The sequence below is a fragment of the Bos javanicus genome, chromosome 9, assembly GCF_032452875.1.
Source record: "Bos javanicus breed banteng chromosome 9, ARS-OSU_banteng_1.0, whole genome shotgun sequence".
In the NCBI taxonomy this organism is placed as follows: Eukaryota; Metazoa; Chordata; class Mammalia; order Artiodactyla; family Bovidae; genus Bos; species Bos javanicus.
This window is the reverse complement of record NC_083876.1, coordinates 12,599,971-12,614,045: the sequence shown is the minus strand read 5'-3', so window position 1 is coordinate 12,614,045 and position 14,075 is coordinate 12,599,971. Positions and strand designations below refer to the sequence as shown.

Below are 14,075 nucleotides of genomic sequence, written 5' to 3'. Positions count from 1 at the left end.
ACCATCATGTTTTCAATGGTTTAACAAAAAACGAAAATAACAGCAAGGATTAAGAACCATGCAGTTTGGGACAATAAACTATGAACTGAAGGGAGAGGAGCTTTGCAGTGGCTGTCGTCCTCCTGGACACATACCTGTCATTCATAAATAAGGCTGAGACCCAGAGGCTCCCAGGGCTCAGGGAGAGGAGAGGGAGGGGAGGGTGCTGGTGGCCACAGAGGGCAGGATGAAGGCAGGGTATGTGCACAAATTTCTCCACTCCCACTAAAAACAGGGAAAATACCAGAAAAAAAGAAGCCATGGGAGTAAAACAACAGTTTGTGCACTGCAAGAATTTGACTCATTACTGAATAGCTTTTCCAGGTTTCAGGATGGCTTTGAAACCAAAAACGGCAGGAAGTGGGAAGCCAAATAATCACACATAATAAAATAATAGCCTACGCTCTCCTGTCACTCGAGAGCCTTCTTTTGTTTTCCTTTTTTTTCCCACTAGCCTACCTCTTACACATTCCCCAGCAACCTTCCTGGAGATGAGACATACACTTTCGATACAATTCCCGTTTTTGATTCATATATACCCAAGGAACAGATGGCACACCAGTTATATTCCTTTTTTGTTTTAAAATACTAAAACTTTGAAAGAATCTAATACTGATGTTTTAAAATACTAAAACTTTGAAAGAATCTAATACTGAATAAGGGGAATTTCACTGAATTCTGAGATCTGAATGAAAAGTGGATTCTATCCCCGCTGAGACTGCGCCCCCTCCAGCATCCTGGGTTAGTGCATCTCCGTCGCAGGTGCTGGCACAGGTGTGACCCTGACCTCCCCCGTAGGGTCAGAGGTGACCTTGGCCAGCTCTCATCATCACCTATGGATGTGAACCCCAGGCTCAGGGCAGCGCAGGGAAGCATTGTAACAGATCCCATGAGTTAATAACGGTCCCACAGATCTCCTGGGAGACAGTGGCTCCAGGGAGCCAGCTGTGAGGGCTGCCCCAGCTGGTTTCCTGCACTGTGTAAGAAGAGTCTTCTCGGACCGTCACAGTCATCAGCTGCCTCCAATCCCACGAGGCCCTGGGACTAAGGCTGTAATGGGCTCTGAAAGGGGACAGCAGGCACTCAGATGCACTCTGCACAATCCAGGGACTGACCACTAGTCCAGCGGGTGACTCACAGCAAGCCTCTGGCTTACTGGCTTTGCTAGTTTCACTGAGGATTTCTTTAATTAGATGGTGATTATGGTTTAGTGTGTCAGCTGAACCACAGTCCAGGCTTCCAGGACTAGGGATTGTTTGGGAATTAAAGATGCTGTGGCAGCCCTCAGTCTGTGTAGCATCTTCCCAGCCGCCTCCCTTCCAAGCACAGGGGGGTGTGACTCCCCCACCCTGAGCTGAAGCATAGCCAGGTGACCTATTTGGCAGATAACATATGAATGGAGGTAAGGTCTCTTTAAATTTTGAACACTAATCCCAAACTGAACTGGAGTGCTCCCCTTACCTCACTGTATCCACTTCTCTTGTTTCACTACTGATGTCTGTTTGATCTGCAAGTGAAGCTCAACACCTGTCCTGTCCTGTAAGGAGTCCCTCATGGAGAAATGACCTTGAGGGACTTAAATGTGCAGACACAATGCTTCCCAAACAGCCTTTTGTTGGGTCAGGTGATGGGGGGCGTTTTAACAGTCACTGTTTTTCCAGAACCACAGCATTTACCTTAGGAATTCTGGCGGGCTTTATGAATGAGATGTTAGAAAATAAGCATGAAACAGTAAAAATAAGTCTTTATAAAGTTTAGATTCTTTTCACCTTTAAGCCCAATATGTGGATGGTGAGCAATAATACTGAGTCCATTCAGTTTCATATCTGAGCTGTTACCAAACAGGTTTGAATCTCAAAAAACAACAGAGAATAAGACACTCCTCGAATCGACACATTGTGTATGTGTGTGGTTATGGGTGTGTGTGTGGTTGTGTGTGTGTGGTTTGTTTCACAAACTTAAGGAGACTCAGCTACAGCACTGACTGTCACACTGACACCTACTTGGTGGGGCTGCAGGTGTGCAAGGCCTTCAGGTGCGGCTTCCAGGTTGCAACGGAGACAGATTTCTCATCGGCTGCGTAACTACGCCAAACGCACTGCACACGGCACACGTGGGGACATAAGAAAGAAAAACAAAAGAGAGAAGGGGAGAGAATGCAGTGAGGAGGAGATAAGCAAATTCATACAGATGATGCATCTTTTCCTTGTTATGTTCAGCCCCGATAAACACCTGAGTTGAAGAAGATTCTGGCATTTTTGGTTAACTGTCATACATATTCCATCACATCTGAAGAACTGCTTTTCAAAATAACTCATATCAAAAGTAAAAGCACGACAAAGCCTAACACAGGAGTTTTGGGACTGGTTAGGGGGAGACATGGGAGGTGACCATGCCTCCTGGGAGCACGCACTTCATCACCACTTGTGAGAGAAAGGAAATCCGTAGTGCAATTAGTAAATTAATTAGTAAGCTAGCTGGTTAACTGCTGACCACCAGGGCATGTTAGTGATATACTGAAATCCCTTGAGGTTGAACCACACAGTACTTCTAATGCTAACAATGAAGGCACTGTTAAACAAGGTGGGGCAATGTATTCTCAGGAATATGACCGCAAAGCACACAAGGATTTAACGTTGGCATCTAAGAACACGTTCATAGGTCTTTGACGTAAAACACAAGCTTGGTCTACTTCACATAATTATACCCCATACATGTGATACAAAGTATTTTCATGTAACTCTCACAAATTGGAGTCTGGATTAAGACCTTATTTTGTAAATAAGAAAATAAAGGCTCAGATAAATCAAGAAATTAACACAAGGATGGCAGAGGTGAGACGTCATCTCAGGTTGCCTGGCTCTCGGTCTTAGCATCCCTCCCTGGTCCTTGCTGCCTGCTTGGTGACTGCTGTTGGAAGCTTCCCTCTGAACTGTCTATCAGAGAGATAGCCTGCACTTACTTGCCACAGAGATTTTGGTGAATTTCTTCCTTTGCAATAAGCCTGAAAACATCTCTAGGGACCAAGTGTTTACTCTCCTCTCCTGAGAGGAAAATTTTTAAGTTATAAATCAAAACATTCTATTTTGTGTGGCAAATTCATATAAACAGGTCACAATCCTGCTGTCTGACCCTCATTCATGATTTTTGAAACCTACAATGAAGAAAACAGTAATCTAATAATATTCCTTTCCATGAGATGATCATTGAATAAATGTGTGCAGAAAAAAAGACTTAAAATTGATATAACTAATCTGGAAAACTTTGGCCATATTTATTATAGCTGAAGTATAAATACCCTATAGGACAGCTACTCACTCTTACATCTATATTTAACAGATATGCTTATAAGTTCATCAAAAGAGGTACACTATAATGTTGTAAACAGCACTATTTCTTTTTAACCTTAATATTAATTTTCCTATTTATTTATTTATTGAAGTAAATGGCAAAGAGATGGGGAAATAGTGGAAACAGTGGCTGACTTTATTTGTTTGGGCTCCAAAATCGCTGTAGATGGTGATTGCAGCCATGAAATTAAAAGATGCTTACTCCTTGGAAGGAAAGTTATGACCAACCTAGACAGCATATTAAAAAACAGAGACATTACTTTGTCAACAAAGGTCCATCTAGTCAAGGCTACGGTTTTTCCAGTAGTCATGTATGGATGTGAGAATTGGACCATAAAGAAAGCTGAGCGCAGAAGAATTGATGCTTTTGAACTGCGGTGTTGGAGAAGACTCTTGAGAGTCCCTTGGACTGCAAAGAGATCCAACCAGTCCATCCTAAAGGAGATAAGTCCTGAGTGTTCATTGGAAGGACTGATGCTGTAGCTGAAACTCCAATACTTCGGCCTGGAAAAGACCCTGATGCTGGGAAAGATTGAGGGCAGGAGGAGAAGGGGATGGCAGAGGATCAGATGGTTGGATGGCATCACCGTCTCAATGGACATGAGTTTGGGTAAACTCCGGGAGTTGGTGATGGACAGGGAGGCCTGGTGTGCTGCAGTTCATGGGGTCTCGAAGAGTTGGACATGACTGAGCAACCAAACCGAACTGAACTGAAGTTGGTGCACAATATACATGTACACAATATAGTCATTCACAATTTTTAAAGGTTTATATTTCATTTGTAGTTATAAAATATTGGCTTGGAGTTCCCTGGTGGCACAGTGGATAGGAATATGGCTGCCAATGCAGAGGACACAGGTTAGATCCCTGTTCCGGGAAGATTCCATGGAGCAACTAAGCCACACGCCACGACTTCTGAGCCTGTACTTTAGAATCTGTAAACTGTAACTACCGAGACTTTGTGCTCCAACTGCTGAGGCCCAAGTGGCTAGAGCCTGTGTTTTGTAACAAGAGAAGCCACCAGCAATGAGAAGTCCATGCACTAAAAAGAGAAGTATTCCTTGCTTGCTGAAACTATAGAAAGTTGGCACAAAGCAACGAGGACCCAGCGAAGCCCAAAGTAAAGGAGTAAACAAAGAAATAAAATTATAAAAAAATAAACTATTGGCTGTATTCCCATGTTGCACAACACAGCCTTGTAGCCTATTTATTTTATACATAATAGTTTGTACATGTTAATCCCCTACCTTTATCTTGCCCCTTCCCTCTCCACTGGTAGCCACTATTAATACGCTGTTCTCTCTACCTGTGAGTCTCACCAGCTCTAGCCCTTTTAAAAAAACTGAAGTAGAGTTGATTTACACTGTTGTGTTAGGTATCGCAAAGTAATTCTGTTATACATATATCTAGTTATTTTCAGATTCTCTTCCCATACAGGTTATTACAGAGTATTGTGTGTAGTTTCTTGTGCTATACAATAGGTCTTTATTCATCTATTTTATATATAGTATTGTGCATATTTTAATCTTAAACTCTTAGTTTAATCCTGCCCTGCATCTTTTCCCTTTGGTAATCATAGATTTGTTTGTTTTCTATGTCTAAACAGGGTACGTGCAGGCTAAGTTGCTTCAGTCGTGTCCAACTTTTTGTGACTCTATGGACTGTAGCCCACCAGGCTCCTCTTGTCCACAGGATTCTCCAGGCAAGAATACTGGAGTGGGTTGCCATGCCCTTCTCCAGGGGCTCTTCTGGACCCAGGGATAGAACCCACGTCTCTTATGTCTCCTGCATTGTCAGGTGAGTTGTTTACCACTAGAGCCACCTGGGAAGCCTTCCTAATCAACCGAAGTCAGGAATGTTTAAGCAGCTGTCAGGACAATGAACAGGTGGGCTGTGGTATGTTAACACAGTGGAGCATCACACAGGAACCGTCCATTATAACTATGCCCAACAATGTGGATGAACTTTACATGAATACTGTTGAGTGAGAGAAACAAGACACAGAAGAGTACATACTCTGTGCTTCTACTTCCCCAAAGTACAAAAGCAGGGGAGCCTATCCTTGCTGTTAGCAGGCAGTGCGGAGCTCCCCTGGGGGAGGGGGGGACCCTGGGACCCTGGGGTTCTGGTCTGGTCTGCTCTTCCACTGGTTGCTGGAGACATGCAGCACAGTTTTCTAGGAGCTGTGCTGCATTCCTCAAGCACCTTATACTTCAATAAGATGTTCCAGAGTGATATAAAAAAGTGGGGAAATATATGGTAGGACCTGAGGGGTTTTATGTTATTGAGAAAGGTTTAAATAATCGATGCCACTTCCTTGCCCAGAGCCTTCCTCACACAGCTCATGTTGATATAACCTACAAATCTCTCAAGACTTATGCTACGCATCATGGCAGCTTATAGAGAACAAGCAATTATTGTATCATCTTGAAACATTAATTTTGGCAAATACTGTACAAACACAATCTACAAGTGATATAGAGTAATCAGTAAAGACACATGGTTTTATTATTGCAGCCAAAGAATTGATGCTTTTGAACTGTGATGCTAGAGAAGACTCTTGAGAGTTGCTTGGACTGCAAAGAGATCAAACTCATCCATCCTCAAGGAAATCAACCCTGAATATTCATTGAAGGACTGATGCTGAAGCTGAAGCTCCAATACTTTGGCCACCTGATGCAAAGAGCCAACTGATTGGAAAAGACCCTGATGCTGGGAAAGATTTGAGGCAGGAGGAGAAGGGGGTGACAGAGGATGAGATGGTTGGATGGCATCACCTACTTGATGGGCGTGAATTTGAACACATTCTGGGAGCTAGTGAAGGGAAGCCTGGTATGCTGCAGTCCATGGGGTCACAAACAGCTGGATATGACTGAGCAAGTGAACAACAACTTCTATAGTGAAGGCCAGAGGGCCCATTCCCACCCACGTGGCTTTAATAAGACAACTTTCATGGAAGGAGTCAGATGTATGTGAACTCAGATACTTTGGAAGTAGGACTCACGTAGACGTTAGAAGTACACAGCAGGTCTGAGCATTATTAGATAAAAGTGAAAAAAAATTGAAACAACAGTACGCCCCCCCCCCCAAAAAAAAAAAAATGGGACCAAGACATTACCTGCCAACATTATAAAGAACTAGGGGCAAAAGAGGCCACTCTTAGAAAATTAAACATTTTCTTAGCAGTGAGATCTGGCTTCTTACTCTTTTTCTATCAAATTTATCTCAACAGCTAAGCTCTATTCCCTCCATCATGCTTCTCCTAAAAATATCTTATAAATGGGAGAACAGGGAAGCCAGAGGCCCCTGCCTCAGGGCTGATGCTAGTCAGCAAAGAGGCAGCGGAGCGAGTCTATTATTCTCACCCTCCAATACCTCTGTCCTCTGCTCAGCTCTCCTCAGCTAATCGCTTCTTGAAGCTGAACCCAAGGCCACAGCCATGTGATCCAGGAGCCAGCGCTCCTCTCTTCAAGGCTAAAATGACACAGTGGTTAGCAAGACATTGCCCTGAGGGACTTAATTTATATGGCACATGTACTCCCATGGATGAGTCAGCAAGAAACAAAACGAAAGTCAGTTTCACCGTTTACCATGCAAGCTGGTGCTTGAGGCAGCCAAACAAGTTCACACTTTGGTCTCTAATGATGAGCACCATGTCAGTGTAATTATGCTTTAGGGAGGATTTAGTAGTTTGTTCCAGAGAAGGCAATGGCACCCCACTCCAGTACTCTTGCCTGGAAAATCCCATGGACGGAGGTGCGTGGTGGGCTGCAGTCCATGGGGTCGCTAAGAGTCAGACACGACTGAGCGACTTCACTTTCACTTTTCACTTTCATGCATTGGAGAAGGAAATGGCACCCCACTCTAGTGTTCTTGCCTGGAGAATCCCAGGGCCGGAGGAGCCTGGTGGGCTGCTGTCTATGGGGTCGCACAGAATCCGACACGACTGAAGCGACTTAGCAGCAGCAGCAGCAGCAGCAGCAGTTTGTTCTGTCTGGAGTATTATAGCTATGGAATGTTGGATTCTTTCTGGAAATCTTAATTGTGGCTGATCATCCACAGGTATAGCTAACATGGAACAACTTTTTCAAGGTACAGACTTTAAGAAGCTGGAGAACAAAAATATTTAGGGTAAAAACCAGTCATCTCTTTTTTCCAATTTACTTCTCACTCATTTTTGTTCTTTAATGGCAACCCCTTCAATTTTTATAGCTTTTGCTTTTAAGAATCCTTATTTTAGGGATTGCTCTCACATCTCTTTGAGGTTTTTAATTTTCTTACCACAGAAGATAATGACATAGCCATGTATACACGTGCCCCTGCTCTCATCCGACTGAAAAATTTTTAGTTAATTCTAGTTAACTTTCAGTTAACTTTAGTTAAGTGTTTATGCTTGCGTTACTTTGACCACATAACCATGGTTCCTAGCTCAGAAATGTGATGTACTGTTGACTACTATTTTCTTTCCTGTATAATTAATTTTGGCTTTTTGTAGAGTTCAGTTCACTTCAGTTTAGTCACTCAGTCGTGTCTGACCCTTTGTGACCCCATGGACTGCAGCACACCAGGTCTCCCTGTCCATCACCAACTCCCGGAGTTCACTCAAACTCATGTCTATTGAGTTGGTGATGCCATCCAACCATCTCATCCCATGTCATCCCCTTCTCCTCTTGCCTTCAATCTTTCCCAGCATCAGGGTCTTTTCAAATGAGCCAGCTCTTTGCATCAGGTGGCCAAAGTATTGGAGCTTCAGCTTCATTATTGGTCCTTCCAATGAATATTCAGGACTGATTTCCTTTAGGATGGACTGATTGGATCTCCTTGCTGTCCAAGGGACTCCCAAGAGTCTTCTCCAACACCACAGTTCAAAAGCATCAATACTTCGGCGCTCGGCTTTCTTTATGGTCCAGCTCTCACAGCCATACATGACCACTGGAAAAACCGTAGCCTTGACTAGATGGACCTTTGTTGACAAGCTAATGTCTCTGCTTTTTAATATACTGTCTAGGTAGACTTTGTAGAATTCAGTTCAGTTCAGTCGCTCAGTCATGTCTTACTCGTTGTGACCCCATGAATCACAGCATGCCAGGCCTCCCTGTCCATCACCAACTCCCGGAGTTCACTCAAACTCATGTCCATCGAGTCAGTGATGCCATCAAGCCATCTCATCCTCTGTTGTCCCCTTCTCCTCCTGCCCCCAATGCCTCCCAGCATCAGGGTCTTTTCCAATGAATCAGCTCTTCTCATGAGGTGGCCAAAGTATTGGAGTTTCAGTTTCAGCATCAGTCCTTCCAATGAACACCCAGGACTGATCTCCTTTAGAATGGACTGGTTGGATGTCCTTGAAGTCCAAGGGACTCTCAAGAGTCTTCTCCAACACCACAGTTCAGAAGCATCAATTCTTTGGCGCTCAGCTTTCTTCATAGTCCAACTCTCACATCCATACATTTGTAGAGTTAGTATTACCCTATTCTAATTTATTGATTTGCCTTTATGTACCTATGAGGAAAACATTCCTAAACTTTGGAACAGAACTCAAAAATTCTATTCATCAGCTATGTTGAGAAAGCTGTGAGTCCACTGTGTCTCCCTGACGACTTCTCCCCAGGCCTGCCCTGAGCTCTCTGAGCTCTCCTTCCTGTGTGGCATCTCTTGTTCCCTGGATCCCATGTTTCCTTCCTCTCTTGGTTCATGTCCTTGTTTTGGAGGATCAATTCAAGCAGCTTTTCCTTCTCCTTCTTTTTTTTGGACTTCAGTTTTATTGAGGTATAATTGACTTATAAAATTGTGAGATCTTCAAAGTTTACATCATGATGGTTTAATGTATGTATACATTTTGAAAGAATCTCCTTCATTTAGGCAATCCATCACCTCACATATTTGTCTTTTTTTTGTTTGGTGTGGAACATTTAAGTTCTACAATCATAGCAAATTTCAGTTATACAACATGGTTATCAGTGACAGTCCCCACGTTTCACATTAGATCCTCAGAACCTATTCATTCTCATAGCTGAAAGCTTGTACCCTTTCATCCTATTTCCCCACCTTCCAGCTCCTGGCAATCACTTTTTGCTTCTGTTTCTAGATGGACATTTAAAAAAAAAATTCTGGATTCTACGTATAAGTGAGACCATGCAGTATTTGTCTTTTTGCCTGGCTCTCTCGCTTTGTATAATAACAAGGTCCATCTGTGTTGTTGCAACATACATACATATATACATATGTATATACATTGCAAAGAAAACCAGCATGGAGGTTCCAAAGAAAATTAAAAACAGAACCACCATATGATTCAGCAATCCCACTTACAGCTGTACAGCCAATTAAAGACATGGAAACAATCCAAGTGGCCATCAACAGATGAATGGATAAGGAAAATGTAAAATATATATATTGGCTTCTTGAGTAAGGGTAAATGGTAGGTAAAATGTTGAGATTTTGCATATCTGAAAACGTCTTTATGTGACTGTCACACTCCATGAATATTATGGCTGGATAAAAAATTATAGATTGGACATAATTTTCCTCCACAATTTTGAAACTATTGTTCCACTGTCTTCTAATTTTAAGGTTACTAATGAGAAATCCATGCAATCTAGATTCAGGACCCTTTGGGTATGTTCTGCTCAGAAAGCATTTAGGATTCACTTTCTTGCAAGAGTCCTCATATTTCACAAGGGTATCCTGTGAAGCTTTTTCATTATCAGGGCTGAGCCCTTACAGGGGTTGGGGGAGGGGGGTGGGTCTTTTACTGTGGCCACTCCTGTCCTTCAGTTCTGGAGATCCAGAATATGAAATTTCTTTGACAAAATGCTACCTTCAGTTTTCCTGTACTCTTTGTGAAGTATTTATGTTGGCTGAATATTTGATCTCCTGGAATGGTTATCCAAATTTCCTACTTTTTTGTTTCTTTTTTCATCTCTTTTTATTCTCCTTTTCTAGATTTTCAGTTTTATCTCCTTTTCTGTTTTCTTCTTTTTCTGAAGTCATGTTTTTCATATCCAGGATGATTTTTTTTTTCAGCATCTGTCCTTATTTATGACTGAAGCATTACAAAAGATGTACAAGCTCTGTGTCAGTGGTCTGAGTTTACTTTAGGGGCATCACTTTAGGGTAATGGGATACAGGCTTAATTCTTTCATAGGAAGAAGCCAAAGTTTCAATATACAGTTTGCTTTTCTTTGCGGCCAACTCATTTCTCCAGAACAGCATCTTCTTATCTCTTCCCTCAGGAAAATAAGCCCCCAGTCAGCATTCATTTCACAAACTTATTTTACCCACCTGTCTCTGTTTCCTACAAAGTACCTTGGCTCCTCTCTGAACTGGTGCAATCGCTCTAGAAGGAAACTCTTCACATGGAACTTCTGAAGGACCTTGAAATACGAATCTCCAGGCTTCAGAGACATATCTATGAGGCACTGGATACGCCCAGTGCACTGGACTTCAGATTCCAGAGCACTAGATTCAGATTCAAACACCAAGGACTTGAGTTCTACCTCTTTCTAGGTTTGTCCTGGGGATCAAGTGACAGAATGGGGTAGAAACACACCACGCAGCAAGAGGCACATCACAAGTCTCAGACATTATTAATACAAGTGGTGACATTGGGCAGGTATTCTAAACATCATTGATAGTTGCTTTTTTTTTTTTCCAGACAGGTCTACCTGAAAGGAAATGTTAACTTAAATGAATCATGCAAAGATATTGATACAACTAAATTTGTTGCAAGCTGCTGAAGTTTTAAACTTTTATATAAAACCCTGAAATGCTGTTAATTTAGTTGCCTTGGTGCCCGAACGACAGAGCATTCTGGGCCTCTCCAGTGCCCTTTACACAGACAGCAACTCTGGCCCCAAACAGATGAGACTGGTCTTGGTCTTGATGCTTTGTGTGGTCAGCAAACCAAGGTAGGTTAATTGGGTAAGAAAGTTGATGGATCAGCAAGTGAAGCTTGCTTTTTAATCTAAAGCATCCTTCAAATAAATTCCAATAATCTATAATCAAAGCATAAAGCCCTGACTTCTGGCAAAGGGTTACAGCAAGGAAAAACAATGAACATATTTAATAATTTTATTATTATTTTTGAATCTAATAAATTAAGTCAAGCTGAATTTAGAAAGGGCAGAGGAACCAGAGATCAAATTGCCAACATCCCTTGGATCATCGAAAAAGAAAAACTTTTGCTTTATTGACTATGACAAAGCCTTTGACTGTGTGGATCACAACAAACTGTGAAAAATTCTTAAAGAGATGGGAATACCAGTCCACATTACCTGCCTCCTGAGAAATCTGTATGCAGGTCAAGAAGCAACAGTTAGAACTGGACATGGAACAACAGACTGGTTCAAAATTGGGAAAGGAGTACGTCAAGGCTGCATATTGTCACCCTGCTTATATAATTTATATGCAGAGTACTTCATGTGAAATGTCAGGCTGGATGAAGCACAAGCTGGAATCAAGATTGCCAGGAGAAATATCAATAACCTCAGATATGCAGATGACACCACCCTTATGGCAGAAAGCAAAGAGGAACTGAAGAGCCTCTTGATGAAAGTGAAAGAGGAGAATGAAAAAGCTGGCTTAAAACTCAACTTTCAGAAATCTAAGATCATGGCATCTGGTCCCATCACTTCATGGCAAATAGATGGGGACACAACAGAAATAGTGATAGACTTCATTTTCTTGGGCTCCAAAATCACCACAGATGGTGACTGCAGCCACGAAATTAAAAGACGCTTGCTCCTTGGAAGAAAACCTATGACCAACCTAGATAGCATATTCAAAAGCAGAGACATTACTTTGCCAACAAAGGTCTGTCTAGTCAAAGCTATGGTTTTTCCTGTGGTCATGTATGGATGTGAGAGTTGGACTATAAGGAAAGCTGGGTGCTGAAGAATTGATGCTTTTGAACTGTGGTGTTGGAGAAGACTCTTGAGAGTCCCTTGGACTGCAAGGAGATCTAACCAGTCCATTCTGAAGGAGATCAGTCCTGAATATTCATTGGAAGGACTGATGCTGAAGCTGAACCTCCAATACTTTGGCCACCTGATGCAAAGAACTGACTCATTTGAAAAGACCCTGATGCTGGGAAAGATTGAAGGCAGGAGGAGAAGGGGGTGATAGAGGATGAGATGGTTGGATGGCATCACTGACTCAATGGACATGGTTTGAGTAAGCTCCAGGAGTTGGTGATGGACAGGGAAGCCTGGTGTGCTGCAGTCCATGGGGTCTCAAAAGAGTTTGACATGACTGAGTGACTGAACTGAACTGAATAAATTAATTAATTACATTTGGACTGAATAAATTAATTAATTACATTTGGACAGGGCAACAATTGCTTTTTAAATTGGTAGAATCCACTTTGATTTATGAAACTATGATTAGGTTTAAAGGTATTCTTCAACATTTAGAGCTTTTCATTTTAAATTCTTTTTTGTTTAGAATAACACATAGAGCTTTGAGTAAAAAAAAAAAAAAAAAAAAAAAGATTTTACTCCACTGTTGCCTATCTTGGTACAAGTTCAATTATCGATCATAGTATATGTTACCTTACCCTGTTCCACAAAATAAAAACCTAGATATTTAAGTAAACTTTGCAATCAGCCCCGTTGCTTCCTACGGGTGACGTCTGAGGCTGTTCTGGCCTAGCTCTGCCTGGCTCTTGGCATAGAAATGCCTCTGGCCCAGAGATTTCTTGCAGGAAATGTAATCTGTTTTCAAGTTCAATTGGAATTTTTTTTCACAATTTATTAGTTAATAACGATGAGTTAGATCAGAAATTCCCTCCTATTTTTCTCTGTATCTATTTCATGCAGTACAATCGCCAGCATCTGGCTGGCTAGTGTACACCTGAGATGTGGTTGGTTCCATCCAGGAGCTGAACTTCTAAATGTAAGCAGCCACCTGCAGCTACTGGCAACTGTGTTGGGGCACAGCTGTCAGCTCTGTCATCACAAGGAGTCGGAGCCTCAGAAACTCGGCAGGGGCCTCATTTTCCAACAGGACAGCGGATGGCCTAAGATGTTTTTGGACAGAGTCCCCTTTTATATCCACAAATATTAAGGATCTGTACACAGAAGTGTCTGTACTTTGAGCACACGTTGATTGAGAAAATATACAAAATAAAAAAAGTGAATAAAACAATTTCACAAGGATCTTCAATAAATTTGATCATTATCCATGCCAATGGCATGGCTGTGCTCCTGAGATCAGGTGTGTGTAAGGCATGTTATCCGTTCCCCAAGTGGACTGGGCTTGTGCCAGGAACCCAGGGAGTAACTCTGTGCTCACAGGCTAGAAAGCATCCTTCAAGAACTGAAAGATGTATACATGAAAGAGGAGTCGAAAGAGAAAAGCAGCAAGGAGAAAAATGCATTAGACATGTGGGGACACCTTATGGTCAGTTAAGCTCCACAGGGTGGGGGGCTCGCTCTCGGGTGTTTTCTGTATGCTCTGGGGTGCGGACGCTCTCCTTCAGCACCCCTCATCATTTGGCCTCAGATCTTAAACTCCTGCTATTCAGGGATATTTCCTTCAGGAAAACAGAATTTACTGTATCTTTGGTGCCCCTTTAAAACCTGGAAAGTTAAAAACTAGAGCCCCTCAGTGCTTCGCATTAGGAGTCAGGGAACAGCTTTATTTAAACACTGACACCCTCATGTGGCCACAGAAACAGATGGACTCCCT

At 42.3% G+C, this 14,075-nt stretch overlaps 1 protein-coding gene across 3 annotated transcripts in view; it reads right to left on the bottom strand.

Annotated features, from left to right (window-relative positions):
* Nucleotides 1–14,075, bottom strand: part of KCNQ5 (potassium voltage-gated channel subfamily Q member 5) — a 626,701-nt gene that overhangs the window by 95,286 nt on the left and 517,340 nt on the right. For all 3 annotated transcript variants that reach the window (XM_061427192.1, XM_061427191.1, XM_061427193.1), the window contains exon 8: nt 2,043–2,137. In XM_061427192.1, the coding sequence (XP_061283176.1) occupies nt 2,043–2,137 (95 nt within the window). The remainder of the gene's footprint in view (nt 1–2,042; nt 2,138–14,075) is intronic.